This window comes from Vombatus ursinus, unplaced genomic scaffold, assembly GCF_900497805.2.
Source record: "Vombatus ursinus unplaced genomic scaffold, bare-nosed wombat genome assembly UNPS02009770.1, whole genome shotgun sequence".
NCBI classification, from domain to species: Eukaryota; Metazoa; Chordata; class Mammalia; order Diprotodontia; family Vombatidae; genus Vombatus; species Vombatus ursinus.
This window is the reverse complement of record NW_020949548.1, coordinates 14,890,968-14,910,291: the sequence shown is the minus strand read 5'-3', so window position 1 is coordinate 14,910,291 and position 19,324 is coordinate 14,890,968. Positions and strand designations below refer to the sequence as shown.

The following is a 19,324-nucleotide window of genomic DNA, read 5'->3' as shown; positions in this document are numbered from 1 at the left end:
ACAGAGTGAAAATTCAAACCCAGGTCCCATGACTACCAATTGAGTAGTTTTTCCATTGTACAACCCTATGATTTTTTTTCTTTTTCTTTTTTTTTCTCTACCTAGACCTATCATGTAATTGGTTCAGGGAGCTCTTGGTGAGGAGATGCCATTGATCAATGCAGTTGAGTAACTGTTCTGCAATTTGTAGTCTTAGAAAGTCAAGTGAGAGGTCAAATAACTTGTTCAGCGTCACACAATCTATCTGTATGTATACATATATGTATGTGTGTATACACACACACACACACAGATTTGAACCCAGGTCTTCCAAACTCTTGAGTCAATGCTCTATTCACTCTGCCACTCTGCCCCTTCTAGGATGTTCCATGGCTGGCAAACATATTGTGATTATAATTTCAGAAGGAAGAAAAAAAGTTTGCCATGAAGATTTCATTACAAAAAGCTGAAGTTTCATAGTTCTCAGTTCATCCATCCAATTTATCATCTAAACACAGCTAAACTCCTCTGTGGACACAATTCAATTTCTCCACAAGTATTAACTTATTTACTCTTGGACACCATATAGGCAGAAATAACTTCAGAGAAACCTCTGGTTAAAAAAAAAAAGCAAGCTAAATGATGGGTGGGCCCAATAGGTTCTGAGTTAAGGTGATTCTTTCTTAATAGCATTAAGAAGTGAAGAAGAAATTTAGCTACATTTTATAGAATATGAGAGATGGAAGAAGTCCTAGACTGCAATATACCCAACCCCTTTATTTTACAGAAAAGGAAACTGAGGATTATCAAACCTAAGTGGTTTGGCCAAAATTAACTTATCGAATTAATGACAGAGTCAGTGCTGCAACTTTGTTATGTTTGGCAAGTCACTTACCTTATCTGGGTCTCGGTTTTTTCATTAATGAGAAAATTGTACAGATCATTTCTAAGGTCTCAGCCCTAACATTCTATGATATTACAAACCTACCTCTCCTGACACCCAGGCTGCTGTTCTTTCAGGAAGCAATTCATATTTCTACTTCCATATGTCTAATTAATTTGATCCTCTTTGATGGAAAAATATAAAAAAGACTGCCCTTTCAACATTTTATGGTATGCCCCACGTCCAGAGAGAAATGGCATTTCTCAAGACAGAAAAATTCACAGAAGAAAAAACCTGTCCACACCTTCTCAGATTATATGTTATCCAGAAACCAACAATGGCAACATTATGTAGGAGAAAAAGCCCTGCAGTTGGCATCAGAAGATGTGGGTTTGAATTCTGGCTCAGCCATTTAACAGCTATAGGACCTTGGACAAATTCCTTAAGCTTTCTGAATCTCTCAGTCTATTCATCTATAAAATGGAGTTAATATTTTAACAACAAGGTTGTGATGAGTATAAAATAAATTAATTTCTTGGTGACTATAAGCTATATCAACCTAAGTCTTTTTTCTTATCATGGTATGAAGATAATCAGAGACACCTGAAAGCTGCACCAGAAATAGAGAGCTCTGCCAGGTTCTACTGGGCTGAAAGTATATTAAGTATAGACCTAGAGAAAGAATGTGTATCTGTTGTTTGAGGACCAGCTTAGCTAAGTTTATAGGGGTTCATCATCAGAAGTTGTCCCCTTTGTGATTTTTTTTCAGCCACAGCAACCCACGGAAATTGTCTACTAAGGCAAAGTAGTTGAAATCTACATCAGTGAAGTGCCTCCTCACACTGATGACATCACATATCCTTGAAGTATTCTTTCCACAACAAAATGGATCATCAGATTAGAAGTGACCTGAGAGATCACGTAATTCAATACCTTCCTTTTATGACAGGAAATAGAGGCCCAGCAAGCTAAGTAGCTTGCCCAGGGTCACAAAGATAGTAAGTGATTGGGGTTGTTTCTAATAAACCTTTTTGACACGTTGGCCAATTTACAACAAAGAAATAAGTTATAACCCAGAAAAGGAACTTTGGAGTTATGTCTAGGTGGTACAAAAAAATCCAGGTAAAGAAAAAAATTCATATGGATAAAACGCCCTAACATTCAACTGATTTTTTTTCACCTAGTTATTCTTTATTCACATTGACTCCACCCCAAACTGCCTGTTCTGATCAATAATTTGAGTTGTCTTAAAACTGATAAGAGAATTGTTCATATTTCACTATGGAAAATGGCTTGCCCTTAGTTTACTGGATTAGCAAAAATGGAAATTTTCCTCCCGGTAGTTAACATACATAAGAACATCAAGAGCGGTGTGCTCCTCCAGCCTCATTTTAAAAATCATTCTGGGACGCAGAAAAAATAGTGCTTGACTCATACCTGTATAGCAGTACAATCTTCCATCCTCACGTGAGGAATTTTTCCTTCTACAGAGCTGGAACGCATCCATTGCTGTTGTGAGAGTTTCCTACATGTCTCAATTGTGTCTGAGGTTCTTAAGGGCTTTTTGCCAAAAAGAAGAAATACAATTATATTACAAATGTAATATTCCCATTAATATAAAGCCAATACTTTAACTTAGATAACTACATATAATCTCTAATGTAGACCAAGGCATTTTTCAATGTAAATGGAAACAGAAATGCTTTTTCATTCAAATTAAAAAACCCTATATGACCAATCTTATGGCTTTTCTTGGCTTTTCATCTGGGGGTAGGCACCTAAGCCAGCAAGCACTCAATGGATTGTTTTGCTGCTGTTGCAAATGCCAACAGTTGGCACATCTCCACTGATACTTGGCCTATATTACAATATATTAGCATTTCTGTGCTCAGCCCAAGTGTAAACAGGAATAAGTCCAAACTTGCCCAATGGGGTGTCAAAAGGTTGGCTGTCACTGGTGAAAAGCAATCTTATTCAGAGACTACATGTGACATTACATCTAGACAACCAGAATTATTCTGAAGTAATAAAAATACCTTCAACCTATATCTGAACTTTAATCAGCATCAGCTGGTAAAAGTGCTTTGAAATTCAGATTTAATTTAAGCTAAAATCTAAGCTTCTTTCTCACAAGTGAGGAAATCTGGATTGACAGTACTTGCATAAGCAAGTGTGAGGGTACACATTGGGGCCATTTGATAGAGCTGAGCTCCAGAAACTCCATCTGCTGGGTTAGAGAGGGAAGATAATTTAGGTGGGGTCAGGGGTGCCATATGGGTCAAACTAGCCAATCTTTGGTGATATTCTGCATGCAGAGTTTAGAAGAGTGGGGGCAAACTTCCAAGGAAAGTATCAGAGAGTGGGTCACTACCCCTCTTTGTTTGGTTTGCATAACCCTGGCTGTCCACAGTCTGAGACTGTCAGGAGACTGTGTAGTACGTGTCTGTTCTCTCCATATCTGTATGTGGGTCCACATTTGGGTCCCATGCTGCTTCAGAATATGAAAAACTACATCAAAATGGGAATCTGAGTAATTATGACATGTCACAGATACAACCTACTGCTTCATATGATACTTAGTGATTAAGTTCAATCCTCCTTCCTTATCCCTAGAAAAGGGGTACTGGGTATTAGGTATAGGGATGTGATACCTTAACTATAACTTGTTTCAGGGTAGGGATTACATCTTATTCATTTCTGTATCTTCCCCAATGACAAGTAGAGTGCTTTTCACATAGTAAGCATTTAATAATGTTTGTAAAATTGAATTGAGCACTCCTGGTCATTTAGAGTCATGGGCAATGATTGATTTGAGCAACACCTAGAAACAAACATTAAAAATAATATGCCACTGACCAGAATCTGCTCACCTCTCCAGTGCTAGAGAATTGTTCCTTTGGGTGGAAAGATGTTTGTGAAATCACTGATGGGGATAAGCTTGGGGATGACCACTGGGATGGGAACATGGAGAGAGGTGGAGAGAGGATTGGTGACTCTTCCAAAGTATGTTCAAAGTTGATAGATTCTTTTATGGTGTTGTTTTCAGTGCTTGAGTTTTTATTTCTGTTGTTGTTTGTTGTAAGTGGAAACTCTACACTGTTGGTGACTGAAGTTTCAGATGTCTCCACCACAGAAATGATAGAATCAGAGCCATCCTTTCTTTTGCAGCGACATATATTAATCCTGTCTGGTTGGGAATTACCAGAACATTCAGGGCATTTTAGGTTTTTTCTGCCAAAGCTACCATCAGCCATATTTTAAAGTTTTTCAGTCACATGCAGAGGAGATGAAGAGACAGTGTTTCTACTGTTTGACGCAGTAACAAATGGCAGGAAAAGCAAGAAGTGAGTTCCTTCAAATAAACTACCTTCTGATTGGTACAATCTTGTAAGTTAATGAAACACTAAACAGCCATTGGCACACTAGATCTGCAAAAACAAAAGAAATGAAAGTTGTCAGCTTCTATCTGGCTAGAAACCAGAGTATGGACAAAGTCACTGCTAGGAGTACTAGTCAGAGTCTGAACACCCATGGTCTAGCTGAGTGACCTCAGGCCAATCCATTAGCCATCCTGGGCTCAGTTTCTTTACTATAAGCTGAAGGGATTAGGTTGGGTTATCTTTAAAATCTTTTCTAGTTCTACAGGTTTTTGATTATATAATAATATTCCTAGATGTAAGAGGTTAGGTCTTAGAACAAAACCATTGAGAATGTTAATTTCTAAAAACTGGCCCCTTTACAGAAATACATCCTCATTGAATGGATCATTATCTCCTATAATTGCACAGGGCTGCTTGAACAGTGGATGGACATTTGCCTTGCACTCCAATCAGAAGAGTCACCCTCTGTCTGACCATGATTGTGAAAATGCCAAATAGCATAATTGAAAAAACATATATGACACATAAGTATGTGCTTTGATATCCTTATTAAAGCAACAGCTTTATTCATTCACCTCTATTTACAGTAGAGCTGCAACATTTTCAAGGGAATTATCTTATTCTACAAGTCTATGCGATGAAAGTGTAAATAAACTCTCATCTTCATATTCCCTATAAGAAGAATAAAGATTATTGGATCCTCTCCTTTTCCATTCATCTTGGGACGGTGCGATCTATGGTTACTAAGGAAAGGGCACTGGACTTGGAGTCAAAAGAATAAGATTTAAGTTCCAACTTTGCCACTTTTCAGCTTTGTGACCTTGGGAAGGCCGCTATTCAAATGTTCACAGACTCTCAGAATTGGAAGAGGTCACCTAGCCAAACAGGTACCTGAGTATGGAATCCCTCCACAATATTCCATCCTCTGCTTGAAAAACCTGAGTGATAGGGAGCTATATCTCCCAAGAAAGCTAATTTGGAAAACTTTAATTGTTGAAACCTGGCTCTCTATAATTTCTACCAATTAGCACTAGTTTCACTTTCTGTGGACAACCAAAAAAGGGATAGTCCCTCTTTCATGTGATAGCCTTTTAGATATTTGAAATAAGTTATCACATCCACTTTTCTGCTCTATCAATCTCTTCTTACCCAGGTCATCCCAGCACCTCTAAACAATCTTCACAGAGAATAAGATTTTGAGCTCAGAGATCTGGGAGATCATTTAATCTAACTTTCTCACTTTACTGGTGAGGGAGCTGTCATCTCGCAAAGTTAAGTGACTTGTCCAAGGTCACACAGCTAAGAGGTAAAAGTACAGGCTTAAAATCTAGGTCTTTCTGACTCCAAACCTATTACCCTTTTCGGTATACCTTACTTGGAACTGAGAGGCACTGTATTTGATTTGAAGTTAAAAGAACTGAATTTGAATTTGAGTTCAGATACCTGTTACCTATGAGTTCAGATACCTGATCATGTAATTTCACTTCCTTGAGCCTCAGCATTTTCATGGAAAATGGAGATAATGCTTCTATTACCTGCCTCATAGAGTCTGTGTTGAGGAATGCACTTCTTAATCAAAAACTACTACAGAAAACGAAGTAGTTGTTACTATCATCATCATCCCTATTATCTCATTCTCATCTTTTTGATCAATTCAGCTTAGAAACTGAGGACAAATCACTATCCTAATATTATTCTATTATTATTTAATGCTCTATAAACTATTGCACAAGTGCATAAAATGACTGCTTTTCATAATTGAATAGGAGTATTGGGCTGTGAGCTCATCTTCTGTAGATTCCTTGAAATCATCTTTGAGACAACCCCAGTACCAGACAAGATGACAGGATGCAATGTTCCTGGTTTTCATCCCACATGGTTTTAATTTCTTCTGCATAAGGTCTACATTTTGAAAACTTACTTTCCATGTATTCTGAAGATTTAGTATTTGGTAATGGTGACATCTATGAAAGATGATACACTTCATTCTTTATGGATCAATGTTATGTCCAGGTGGCTGTGGGCAACAGCTGTATCATTATCATCAAGTATTTTTATAGTGCTTTAGAGTTTGCAAAGCACTTTACAAATAGTATCCAATTTGATCCTCACAACATACCTGGGAGGAGGGTACTATTATTACCCCCATTTTTACAGATGAGGAAACTGAATCAAATAGAAGTTAAGTGATTTGCACAGAGTCACAGAGCTAGTCAGTGTCTGAGGTAGGATCTGAACTCAAGTTTTCTTGACTCCAAGTCCAATGCTCTATCCACCGTGGCACCTAACGGCTATCATCACCACCACCACCAACATCATCACCACCACCACCATCACCACCACCACCACCATCATCACCACCACCACCACCATCATCATCCTTTACAGGAGTGGAAGGAGAAAGAAAATCTTTTTGGACTTTTCTATATTATCAGTCAATCAAAAAAGTATTTATTAAGCAGTACCATGGGCCATGAACTGGTGAGAGAAAAACAAAGACTGGAACTACCACTACTGGCAAGGAGCTTATGTTGTCAGGGGAGACAACATGCACCTAAACAAATACAACTACTTATGTTAGAAACGTCACAAAGTTTAGGAGTAAATGGACCTTTCTTTAATATGGTAAATAATATCTGCATAAAAACAAGAACCAGTATCATCTGTAATTGAAAAATAATATTGGTCCTTTGCAATTAAATTAGGGATAAATCAAGGATGTCCATTGTTACCATTATTATTTTACATAATTCTAAAAATTCTTCCAAAAGTAACAAGACAATAAAAAGAAATTGAACAAAATAGCATAGGCAAAGAAAAACAAAATTATCACTTTTATGGATTATATGATGGTTTACTTAGAGATATCTAGAGATTCACCTTTATAAAAACTGACTGTGTACTACTTGGGATAAAAGTATCACAAACAAATGCAAAAAGGTAGAAATATTAAACATTGTTTATTGACCAAAATGAAACAAAATTATAATACATAACAAATTATAAGGATGACGACTAGACCCATGATTTTTTTGGTATGGGGAACTCCAAGATGAGGAAAGTCCTTCTACCTATGCAGCTCAGTACCTTTTGGCAACTTATAGTCTCAGAGGGCTATCTATGGTGTAGAAAGATTAGGTGACTTTTTCGGGATCATATAGCCAGTATATGTTTCAAAGTCAGAACTTGAACCCATCTTTTCCTGACTCCAAAGTTAGCTCTATATTGATGATCGTGAGACTTCTCAATATATAATATACAAAATTAATCCAACCAAGTAATAATTTCAGTAAAGTAGAAGGATATAAAAAACTCCATAAACATCAGACTTTTAATATATTGCCACAAATACAGTAGGAAGGGATACAAAAAGAACTAGTATTCAAAATAACTAGAGAATATACAAAATATCTGTCAGTTCATCTACCAAGACCTATGTCTATGACTACGAAACACTTTTTACAACCGTAAATGATTAATAAGATAATAATGGCTCCTGATTGAGTTACGATAATAAAATAAAAATGACAATACTATTTCAATTAATTTGTAGATTCTGTCATGTAATTTAAACTACCAAAAGGTTACTTTGTTGAATTATGCAAAAAAAATAGCAAAATTCATCTGAAGAAATAAAATATAAATAATCTCAAAGGACGAATAAAAATTAAAAGGTGGGGGAGGAAGGAGACCCATAGAAGTACCAGATCTTCAACTATATTACAAAAGAGTAACCATCGCAAGTATTTACTACCGGACAAAAAAGAGAAAAGCTGACCATTGGGCCAATTAGGTAATAAAATTCCAGAAGAAATAAAACATAGTAGCATAGTCTATAATAAATCCAAAGATATCAACTACTGGAGTAAAGACTCACCCCTTGTTAGACAAAAACTACTGGGAAAATTGGAAATCAGACTAGCAGGAATCAGATTTAGACCACTATCTCACATGACATACCACAGTATGCTCAGAATGGATATAGTTGGCATCCTTCATTCTTGAAGAGGACCAAAATGACATCACTATGTTGGAGTCAAGCTGCAGTATGTCTGACTGTGACTGATCAGACCACTATAAGCTTGGAATGCTTTACCACAGGTTGAGCACAAATAGTCCATATGAACATTTGGGGTGGAGATGTCTCTACATTTCCACATCTCAGGTTTCTTTTGAGCTACTGCAATTCTGCTTTGCTCATACAGCACAGTGCCTTCTTTGATGCAGGAATGCCATTCTGGGCTGGGCGGTCCTTTGCCAGTATCTCCCATGACATGCAATCAATTCCATAGTTCTTCAGAGAGACCTTGAGAGTGTCCTTGTATCTTCTTTTTTTTTCCAGCTTTGGTACTCACACCTCTTTTTTAAAATGTATTTATTTTTTATTTTATTTTTAATTAATTAATTTATTTAATTTTCAACATTCACTTCCACAGGATTTTGAGTTCCAAATTTTCTCCCCATTTCTCCCCTCTGGCCTCCCCAAGAGGCATGCATTCTAAATACCTCTTCCCCTAATCTGCCCTCCCTTTTATCACCACCCCCTTCTCTTATCCCCTTCCCCTTCTATTTTCCTGTAGGGCAGGATAGATTTCTATACCCCTTTGCCTGTATATCTTATTTCTCAATTGCATGTAAAAACAATTTTTAACATTCGTTTTTAAAACTTGTTCCAAATTCTCTCCCTTCCTCCCTCCTCACCCACACTCATTGAGAAGGCAAGCAATTCCATACAGGTCATACATGTGTAGTCATGCAAAACACTTCCATAATAGTCATGTTGTGAAAGACTAACTATTTCCCTCCATCCTATCCTGCCCCGTTTATTCTATTCCCTTCTCTGATCCTGTCCCTCCTCAAAAGTGTTTGCTTCTGATTACCCCCTCCCCAAATCTGCCCTCCCCTTCTGTCATCCCCCCTCTCTTATCCCCTTCCCCCCTATTTTCCTGTAGGGCAAGATAGATTTCCATACCCAATCGAGTTTGTATGTTATTCCCTCCTTAAGTCAAATCTGATGAGAGTAAGATTCACTCATTCTCTTTCACCTCTCCCCACTTCCTCTCCATTGTAAAAGCTTTTTCTTACCTCTTTTATGTGAGATAATTTACCACGTTCTACCTCTCCCTTTTTCCTTCTCCCAGTATAATCCTCTCTCACCCCTTTTGTTTTTTAGATATTGTCACTTTATATTACATATAAATATTATATATGTACATATATATGTATATGTATGTGTGTGTGTATATATATATATATATATACATATATATGTGTGTGTATATAGATAGATAGATAGATAGATATGTATATATGTATTTCTTTCAACTACCCCGTACTGAGAAAGGTGTCACGAGTTACAAATATCATCTTTCCATGTAGGAATGTAAACAGTTCAACTTTAATAAGTCCTTTATGATTCTTTTTTCCTGTTTACCTTTTCATGCTTCTTCTGAGTCTTGTATTTGAAAGTCAAATTTTCTATTCAGCTCTAGTCTTTTCATCAAGGATGCTTAAAAGTCCTCTATTTCACTGAATGTCCAATTTTCCCCCTGAAGGATTATACCGTTTTGCTGGGTAGGTGATTCTTGGCTGTAATCCTATCTCCTTTGACCTCCGGAATATTATATTCCGTGCCCTACGGTCCCTTCACGTAGAAGCAGATAAATCTGGTATTATCCTGATTGTGTTTCCACAATACTTGAATTGTTTCTTTCTGGGTGCTTGCAATATTTTTTCCTTGACCTAGGAACTCTGGAATTTGGCTATAATATTCCTGGAAACTTTCCTTTTGGGATCTCTTTCAGGAGGTGATCAGTGGATTCTTTCAATTTCTATTTTACCCTCTGGTTCCAAAATATCAAGGCAGTTTTCATTGATAATTTCTTGAAAGATATGTCTAGGCTCTTTTTTTGATCATGGTTTTCAGGGAACCCAATAATTTTTAAATTATCTCTCCTGGATCTATTTTCCAGGTCAGTTGTTTTTCCAATGAGATATTTCACATTGTCTTCTATTTTTCATTCTTTTGGTTTTGTTTTATAATTTCTTGATTTCTCAAAGAGTCACTAGCTTCCATTTGTTCCATTCCAATTTTTAAAGAATTATTTTCTTTAAGGACTTCTTTTTTCCTTTGACCAATTCTGCTTTTTAAGGCATTCTTCTTCCTCATTGGCTTTTTGGACCTCTTTTGCCATTTGGGTTAGTCTATTTTTTAAAGTGTTATTTTCTTCAGTATTTTTGGGATCTCCTTTCACAAGCTGTTGATTCGTTTTTTCATGATTTTCTTGCATCACTCTCATTTCTCTTCCCAATTTTTCCTCTGCTTCTCTTACTTGATTTTCAAAATCTTTTTGAGCTCTTCCATGGCCTGAGAAAAAAATTCATATTTCATATTTTTCTTAGAGACTTTGGATGTAGGAGCTTTGGCTCTGTTGTCTTCTGGTTGTATGTTTTGAACTTCTTTGTCATCAAAGTACAATTCTATGGTCTGAGTTTTTTTCCTGTTTGCTCATGTTCCTAGCCAATTACCTAGTTTTTTAACTCTTTGTTAAGGTAGGGTTCTACTTCCAGTGTGGAGGGTGTACTGTCCTAAGCCTCAGGGGTTTTGTGCGGGTGTTTTCAGAGATACTTCTAGGGACCTGTACATTTTCAGTTCTTCCAAGGCGATATGATCAAAGGAGAGTGTTTACTCCTTTCCTGGCCTGTGCTCTGGTCTATGAGTGACCACAAGTACTCTTTTCTGCCTCGTAACCATGAGGAGGATTCCCTCCCCACTTCACCACAAGGTTGGCCTCACCAGCACTCCTCCTCACCCAGGACCACAACCTAGGACTGTGATCCAGATCCAAGCATGAGCAAAGCAAGAAAATCCTGCCTCAGCACAGGGGATCTCTGTAATCCCCTTTTGATCAGCCACTCAATCCCCCCACCATCTATGGGCCAAGCGCTCCAGAAGCAGCTGCTGCCGCCATGGCTGCCATCCTGGGGCTGCACTAGGGCTGCACTCCTCTCTCACTCGGGTCTGACAGACCTTTCCCACTGGCCTTCTAAGTCGTCTTTGCTGTCTATGGGTTGAAAAGAACTGTCACGCCTGCTTGTGATTCAGTCTCCTGAGGCCTGTTCCACCTTTGCCTGCACGGCACATACTGAATTGCACTCCTCTCCCAGACTGATGCAAGAGACCTTTCCTATCAATATCCAGGTTGTCTTAAGCTAGAAAATTGTTTCACAATTTTGTGGGTTCTGCTGCTCCATAATTTCTTGACAGTCATTTTTATAGGTATTTGGAGGGGTGTGGGGGAGGGCTCAAGCAAGTCACTGCTTTTACTCTGCCATCTTGGCTCTGTCCCCCACCCCTTGTATCTCTTCTTCTGACCATCATGTGAGTGCCTTCCTTACATGAGTTCTCCATAAAATAGTCTTTTAAGTAAGCATATATTTGTTTTTTTGTTTGTTTGTTTTTAGTGAAGCAATTGGGGTTAAGTGACTTGCCCAGAGTCACACAGCTAGGAAGTATTATGCGTCTGAGGCTGGATTTGAACTCGGGTCTTCCTGACTCCAGGGCCAGTGCTCTATCCACTGTGCCACCCAGCTGTCCCTTAAGTAAGCATATATTTGGCATTCAAGCAATGTGGCCAGCCCATCAAAGTTGCATTCTCTGCAGCAGAATTTGAAAGCTTAGCAGTTTAGCTCAAGAAAGTACCTCAATGTCTAGTACTTTATCCTGCCAGGTGATCTTCAGAATCTTCCTAAGACAATTCAAATGGAAGCAAATCAGTTTCCTGTCATGGCACTGGTAGACTGTCCAGGTTTCACAGGCATACAACAATGAGGTCAGCACAACAGTTCTGTAGACTGGTAGGTAGTCTAATACCTCTTCTGTTCCAAACTTTCCTTTGGAGCCTCCTAAACACTGAGCTAGCTCTGGCAATGCATGCGTCAACCTCAGTATCAATGCATACATCTCTGAAAAGTATACTACCATGATAGTTAAACTTATCCATAGAATATTCAAGACTTCTCCATTTGCTGTAATCGATGGTTCCATGTATGGATAGTGTAGTGCTGGCTGACGGAACACCTGTTTTCTTGGTGTTAATTGTTAGGCCAAAATCAGTACAAGCAGTAGAGAATCAATCCATACTTTGTTGCATCTCAGTTTCAGAGGCTACATTGAACGCACAATCATCTGCAAACAAAAAATCATGCACCAGCACTCCCTCCACTTTAGTCTTGGCTTATAGCCTTTTCAAGTTGAAGAATTTACCATCAGTGCAGTAGCTGACCTTGAGGCTTTGTTTGTCCTCAATGAAGGCATTTTTCAACATGGCTGAAAACATCATGTTAAAAAGCATCAAAACAAACACACAGCCTTGTTTCACTCCATCAATGACTGGCAAAGTACAAGAGCATCATCCATTATCCAGAGCCTGGACAAGCATGCAATCATAAAATTGATGCACAATACAAGGGAACTTCTCCAGGCACCCACATTTTTATATAATTTTCCATGAGCCCTCATGACTAACAGTATCAAAGGCCTTGGTTAGGTCAGTGAATGTTGTATACAGACCTCTGTTCTGCTCCTAGCATTTCTCCTGAAGTTGTCAGGCAGCAAACATCATATTGACCATTTCTCAGCCCTTTCTGAATCCACACTTGCTCTCAGATAGATGACCATCTTCCAGGTGAACAATCAGCCTATTAAAAAGGACTCTGGCAAGAATCTTGCCATCAGTGACTAAGAGCAAAACCTCCCTGTGATTGTCACAGAACAATCTATTTCCTTTACCTTTATAGAGATGGACAATGAACTCCTTGAACTCCTGGGAGATAACCTCCTCTTGTCATATAACCCAGAAAATTTCAGTCAGTTTTTATATGAGAAATGGAACCTCCCACCTTACAAATCTCAGCTGAAACAGAGTCAGCATCAGGCACTTTGCCACATGAGAGGAGTTAAATGGCATTTAAAACCCCTTCTTTGGTTGGAAATTTGACTAGAGAGGGATTGACTTCAACCTAAGGTAAATGGTCAATGGCTTCGGCATTGATTAATGATGGTCTACTGAGAACATTATGGAAGTATTCAGCCCATCTCTCCAGGATCATGTCCTTATCACTAATCAACGTGGCTCCATCAACACTGAGTAGTTGAGATGCATGTCTTTTGTCCATAAATAGCTTTCAGGGCATCATAAAAACACTTTGGATTGTTACCATCAGCATAAAGCTGGATTTCATCTGCCTTCTTACTGAGCCAAGAATCCTGGATCTCTCATTTAGTAGCTTATGAATGTCCCTATAATTTTCATCAAACTAGTCTTGATGTTTGCAAGTGTTCTGATTAAGATGAGTAAATGCAGTGCTGTACACCAAATCTCTGAAAGCTGCTCATTCCTTTTCTGTTCCACTGCAACTATCAACTATAGGGGTAAGGATTCATTCATTGTTAGACAATACTTGGAAAAATGGAAATCAGACCAGCAGGAATTAAGTTTAGACCAATATCTCACATGATACACTATAGTAAGCACAGAATGGATATAATACCCAGATAAAAGAGGTTAGATCACAAACAGATTAGGGAAGTAGGATATCTCACAAATATTGTTGGACCAAACAAGGGATAGATATGATCATAGAAGATAAAATATACAATTCTGATTACATAACATTGAAAAGTTTTTACACAAGCAAAATCAATGCAGTTAGAATTTAAAGGGAAAGAAAGAATTCAAATTTCTTTTTAGAACATTTCCCAGATAAAAGACTGATATCCTATACAATTGACACAAATATATAAAAACAAGGTTATGACCAGGCAGCTCTCAAAATGCAAAATGCAAGTTAATGACAACCATATGAAAAATGCTCCAAATAACTCACAATAAGAGAAATGCAGATTAATATGATCTACCTCATACTGACCAAATTGGGAAAGACGAAAAAGAAAGAAAATGGCTAATGTTGGAGGGGATGTGAGGAAAATAGACACACTAATTCACTATTGGTGGATCCAATAGTGGACTGGTTCACTAATTCTGAAAAACAATTTGGAACTATGCTCAAAAAGCTATAAAACTCTGAATACCTTTTGACCCAGTGATATCACTTACAGACTTTGGGTCTATGCCAAAAAAAAAAAGATCAAGAAAGAGAAAAATGGTTCATATGCACAAAACTATTTATTGCAGCACTTTTGTTGTAGCAAATAATTGGAAACTCTGGGGTACCCATCAATTGGGGAATGGTGAAACAAATTATGGCATACAAATGTAATAGAATATTATTGGGTTATATGAAATGACAAATAGGATGGAATCATAGAAATCCGGGAAGACTTATACAAACTGAAACAAAGTGAAGTGTGTTGAACCAGGAGGATAATTTCTACAGTGAATACAACATTGTAAAGAAAAATAATTTTGAAAGATATAAGAACTCTAATCAATTCAATGACCCATCACCACTGTTGAAAACTGATAATAAAGCATGTTTCTTATATCCTCTTAGAGAGGTGACAGAATGTAAGTACAAAATGAGACATATTTTCAGATAAGGCCAATGTATAAATTTGTTTTTACTGATTACACTTATTTGTAACAAGGGAAGGATTTATTTTGTGGAAGGAATCTTGTGGAAGGTGACAGTTATACAGAAACAAAAAAAGAAAGAAAAATATCAATGAAATATAAAAATATTCAGAAAAAAGGAGAAAGAAGTTTAGAAAGAGATACAGATAAGAAGGGCAGTGTTGATACTATTATGTCAACTCATACATACTTTTATGCGATAAAACTCATGGTTTCATACTCAATTTTATTTTCTGTTCTTTATATATAGAAATGTTCATGTTTCATCATGTTTTCAAGTTACTACAAAAAAGAAAACTTGGGCAGGAGGTGTCAAGGAAATAACCAATGACCAATCATCAAACAGCTTTTTCTCCATGCTCATCTTCCTTCTTTTTATTTTTTAAATAATGAATTTACTTATTTTAAATTTTCAACATTTACTTCCATAAGATTTTCAGTCCCAAATTTTCTCCCCCCCTCCCCTTCCCCCATCCCAAGACAGCATGCAATCTGATATATGTTCTACATATACATTCATATTAAACATATTTTCACATTAGTCATGTTGTAAAGAAGAATGAGAACTAATAGGAGGAACCATGAGAAAGAAGAAACAAAAGAGAGAGAGAGAGAGGGAGCAAATAGTACGCTTCAATCTGCATTCAAACTTCATAGTTTTTTCTCTGGATGTGGATAGCATTTTCCATCATGAGTCTTTTGGAGTTGTCTTAGATTTTTGCATTGCTAGGAAGAGATAAGTCTATCAAACTTAGTTATCACACAATGTTGCTGTTACTGTGTATAATATTCTCCTGGTTCTGCTCACTTCACTCAGCATCAGTTCTTGTAAATCCTTCCAGGTTTTTCTGAAGTCTGCCTGCTCATCATTTCTTATGGAACAATAGTATTCCATTACATTTATATACCACAACTTGCTCAGCCCATTCCCCAATTGATGGGCATCCCCTCAATTTCCAATTCTTCACCACCACAGAAAGAGCTGCTATAAATATTTTTGTATGTATGGGTCCTTTTCCCATTTGTATGATCCCTTTGGGATATAGCCCTAGAAGTGGGTCAAAGGGTATGCACATTTTTACACAGCCCTTTGGGCTTAGTTCCAAATTGCTCTCCAGAATGGTTGGACCAGTTTACAACTCCATCAACAATGCATTAGTGTTCCCATTTTCCCACATCTTCCCCAACATTTATCATTTTCCTGTTTGGTCATGTTAGCCAATCTGATATGTGTGATGTGGTACCTCAGAGTCATTTTGATTTGCATTTTTCTAATCAATAGAAATTTAGAGTATTTTTTCATATGACTACAGATGGCTTTAATTTCTTCATCTGAAAACTGTCTTTCATATCTTTTGACCATTTATCAATTGGGGAATGACTTGTATTCTTATAGATTTGACTCAGTTCTCTATATATTTTAGAAATGAGGCCTTTATCAGAGACACTGGCTGTCAAAATTGTTTCCCAGCTTTCTGCTTCCCTTCTAATCTTGGTTGCATTGGCTTTGCTCATCATGCTCCTCCTTCTTGACTTCTCTGCTAAGCGTCCCTACTAACCCATGACACTCTCTTGATTCTTCTATTACCTACCTCTTAGCTGTTCCTTCTAAATATCTTCTCCAGTGGCTCTTTTTCTTCCTCCTTTACTCTATATGATGTTCCCCAGCATTCTATTCTCATTCCTTTTCTCTCTATATACTTTCTCCCTTGATGATTGTATCCAACACTCAGAGAATTTTAATCTCACCTCAATGCAAACTACTCCCAAGTCCCTATTTCCAGCACCAGCTTTTCTTTCAAATTCCATTACATCTAGACATCTTAATTTGAATGTCCTGCTGATACATCAAACTCATTATATCCAAATTCGAACTCCTCTTGCCCACAAATATGCTCCTATTCCTGGCTCTTCTCTTTCAATCACTGGCATTGTAATTATCCACAATACTATCTTGGACCTATCCCTTTCTTTTGACCCTTACTTTCTGTCAACACACCCTGTTGTTTCTTCTGGCATATCTCCAGGACTCCTCCCCTTCTCTCTGTTCTCACTGCCACCAACTCTAGTTCATGCTTGTTATCACTTGATGCATAGCTTTAAAAAGCTTCATATAATTAGTGTTGTTGCCTCTTCCAGTCCATCCATCCTCTACACTACATGCTCTTAGAGTAACTTTCCTAAAGTGTAATTCTGATCACGTCACCTCCCTAGTTAAAAACCTTCAATGGATTTCTACTACTACTGAAAAGAATTTGAACACTTTAGCCTGGAATTAAGGCTCTATGTGACTTTACCTATCTTACCAGCATTATGTCAAATGCCCTAATAGGTGGTAAGCACAATAAGGCCAGAATTTTTTCTGATTTTTATTTATATCTCCCACAGTGACTAGAATAGCACCTGGTACATAGTAGGTGCTCAACAAATACCTTTTGAATCAACAATTGTTACAGGATTTGATAGAATCAAAGCTAGAAGAGTACTGACATTCATTCAATATATATGGTAGTAAACAAGCAAGTGCAAATTCAAGGGAAACAAAGGTCAATCTAGGATGTTAAAATGATCAAAATTAGAGATAAAGGAACTAAACTAAAATATTTTAGAAAGCATTTGATTTGAATTAAAGCTTTGGAAAGCAGAAAAGCTCCTGGTAATCAAATGCCTAGAAGGATTAAAACAGCCTATAGCCCCTTTTTTTCTGACCTATCCATTCCTTGAAAAAAAAAAAGTAAGTCAAATCACATTTTTAAAAAGCCACATCTTTGAAGGTTCTCAGCAAGATCACAGCTCTGAATCCAATAATACTTGAGGTCATTCAATATTAACATCATTCAGCGTTCACAAGTTGATGGGGTTTGTTTTTATGCTCTTTTAGAAACATCTTGAGGAAAAAGAGAACATGTAAATAGAAGGCAGTGTTAATATGAATGGCAGTATATAAAGAAATTGTGATAGAGCACAGAATTATCACACTAAAGACTCAAGCAGTAAAATATGGGTCCACAAAAAATGGCACAAAGCACTGCAGGAATATAGCTAATTATGACTAAAATACATCTAAGAATGATGGAACTTTGGGAAGGAGATAAAGTAGGGATTCTTCCTTATGGAGGTTAAAGGGTTATCATAAGCACAAGGGAAGCAGGAAATAGCCACAAATGAGTAGGATATAAGCAGAAGGTCAAAAGGATGGAAGAATGGCCGGGGAGACATGGGAGTAAATGAGGTCAGAAATACAAAAGACAGCAGATTTATAGTGGGTTCTGAAAAGGAGAATAAGACATTTGAACTTTGTATAGAACAAGCATGAATATTCGAGGAATTCCAACTATGAAAACCAGGGCATTCCTTGAATAAAGCAAAAGCTCTTTTTCCAGTCTACTAAGATTTAAAATGAATGCTCTGAAGGCCAGCATGACTGAGAAGAAAAAGACATAAAATAAGTTTCAGTTTAACAATCCTGAAGAAATATCTAGACATGCTCTTCAAGCTTTCCAGGAAATATTCTACCCTCCAGTGACCAGACATATTAGATTAGCTGAGACAGTACTAGGTTTCACTTTCTTATCCAGGATAGTTGATTATCCAAGTTACTTTAAGACCTCTGTGGAAGTTCCAAGCCGAGGAGTGATTTTAGGGGTATTTTGGGGGGTTATTGAGCCTCACTCCTTCAAAAATAAAGGTTAATCCAATAACATAAAGCTAGATTCTACAGAGTTAAAAAAGGAAACACCCAATGTGATTCATTTCCCAAACTGTGTTTTCTTTCACCTCTGATATTCTACATTATGTAAATAAGGGTTGCCTAAGAACATTTCAATGGAAATATGCTACCTAGAAGGGACTTGCCCTCTTCTCAACTCAGTGGAAATATTATTTTCTATAAAGGGATTCAAGAGGGTACTGTTAACACCACTCTCAATCTCATTGTCTCCTTCCTAATGAGAAGGTTTGACTTCCTAGATCTTAGCTCCCACGTGGTTGTGGAAGTCACCAAAAGGAGATCATCATAACTGTAATTTTACTAGGAAAAAAGTCTCTGTACTAGGAACAGTCCCGCAGGGGACCAGTAAAGGCTGGTGGAAAGCTGGGAGGATGAAGGATGGAGTAGTTTTACACAGAAGTCAAGGTTCATTATTTTCCCTTTTTTTCCTCTCCTCTTTCTCCTATCTCCTTTCTCTTCCCTTCTGTATTCCTCCCTTTTTTTGTTCTTTCCCTTGTCTTCTTCCCTTACCCAGCCACATTTCCCCAATCTTTGTTCTACTCCTCCTCTCAACCGGTGCCTGATCTAAAAACGGAAATTTTGCTACATACCACTATGTCTTTTAAACTTCTGAGCTAATGGGTAAAATGTAAATCAACTGTGACTTACATTTGTCTAAAATTCATTTCTATACCTGAAAATTGAAAGACAGGCTTTATTGACTGACCCCCACACTTCACTTGCTAAATAGAGAAGTCTTCTCATTCTGGGTTCATTA

At 37.4% G+C, this 19,324-nt stretch overlaps 1 protein-coding gene across 1 annotated transcript in view; it reads right to left on the bottom strand.

Annotated features, from left to right (window-relative positions):
- STK33 (serine/threonine kinase 33) overlaps positions 1-19,324 on the bottom strand; it is a 186,816-nt gene that overhangs the window by 76,568 nt on the left and 90,924 nt on the right. Inside the window, exons 4-5 of the mRNA XM_027852566.1 lie at positions 3,733-4,290; positions 2,300-2,422 (exon numbers count right to left, since the gene is read on the bottom strand). Of these exons, the coding sequence (XP_027708367.1) occupies positions 2,300-2,422; positions 3,733-4,116 (507 nt within the window). The 5' untranslated portion in view covers positions 4,117-4,290. The remainder of the gene's footprint in view (positions 1-2,299; positions 2,423-3,732; positions 4,291-19,324) is intronic.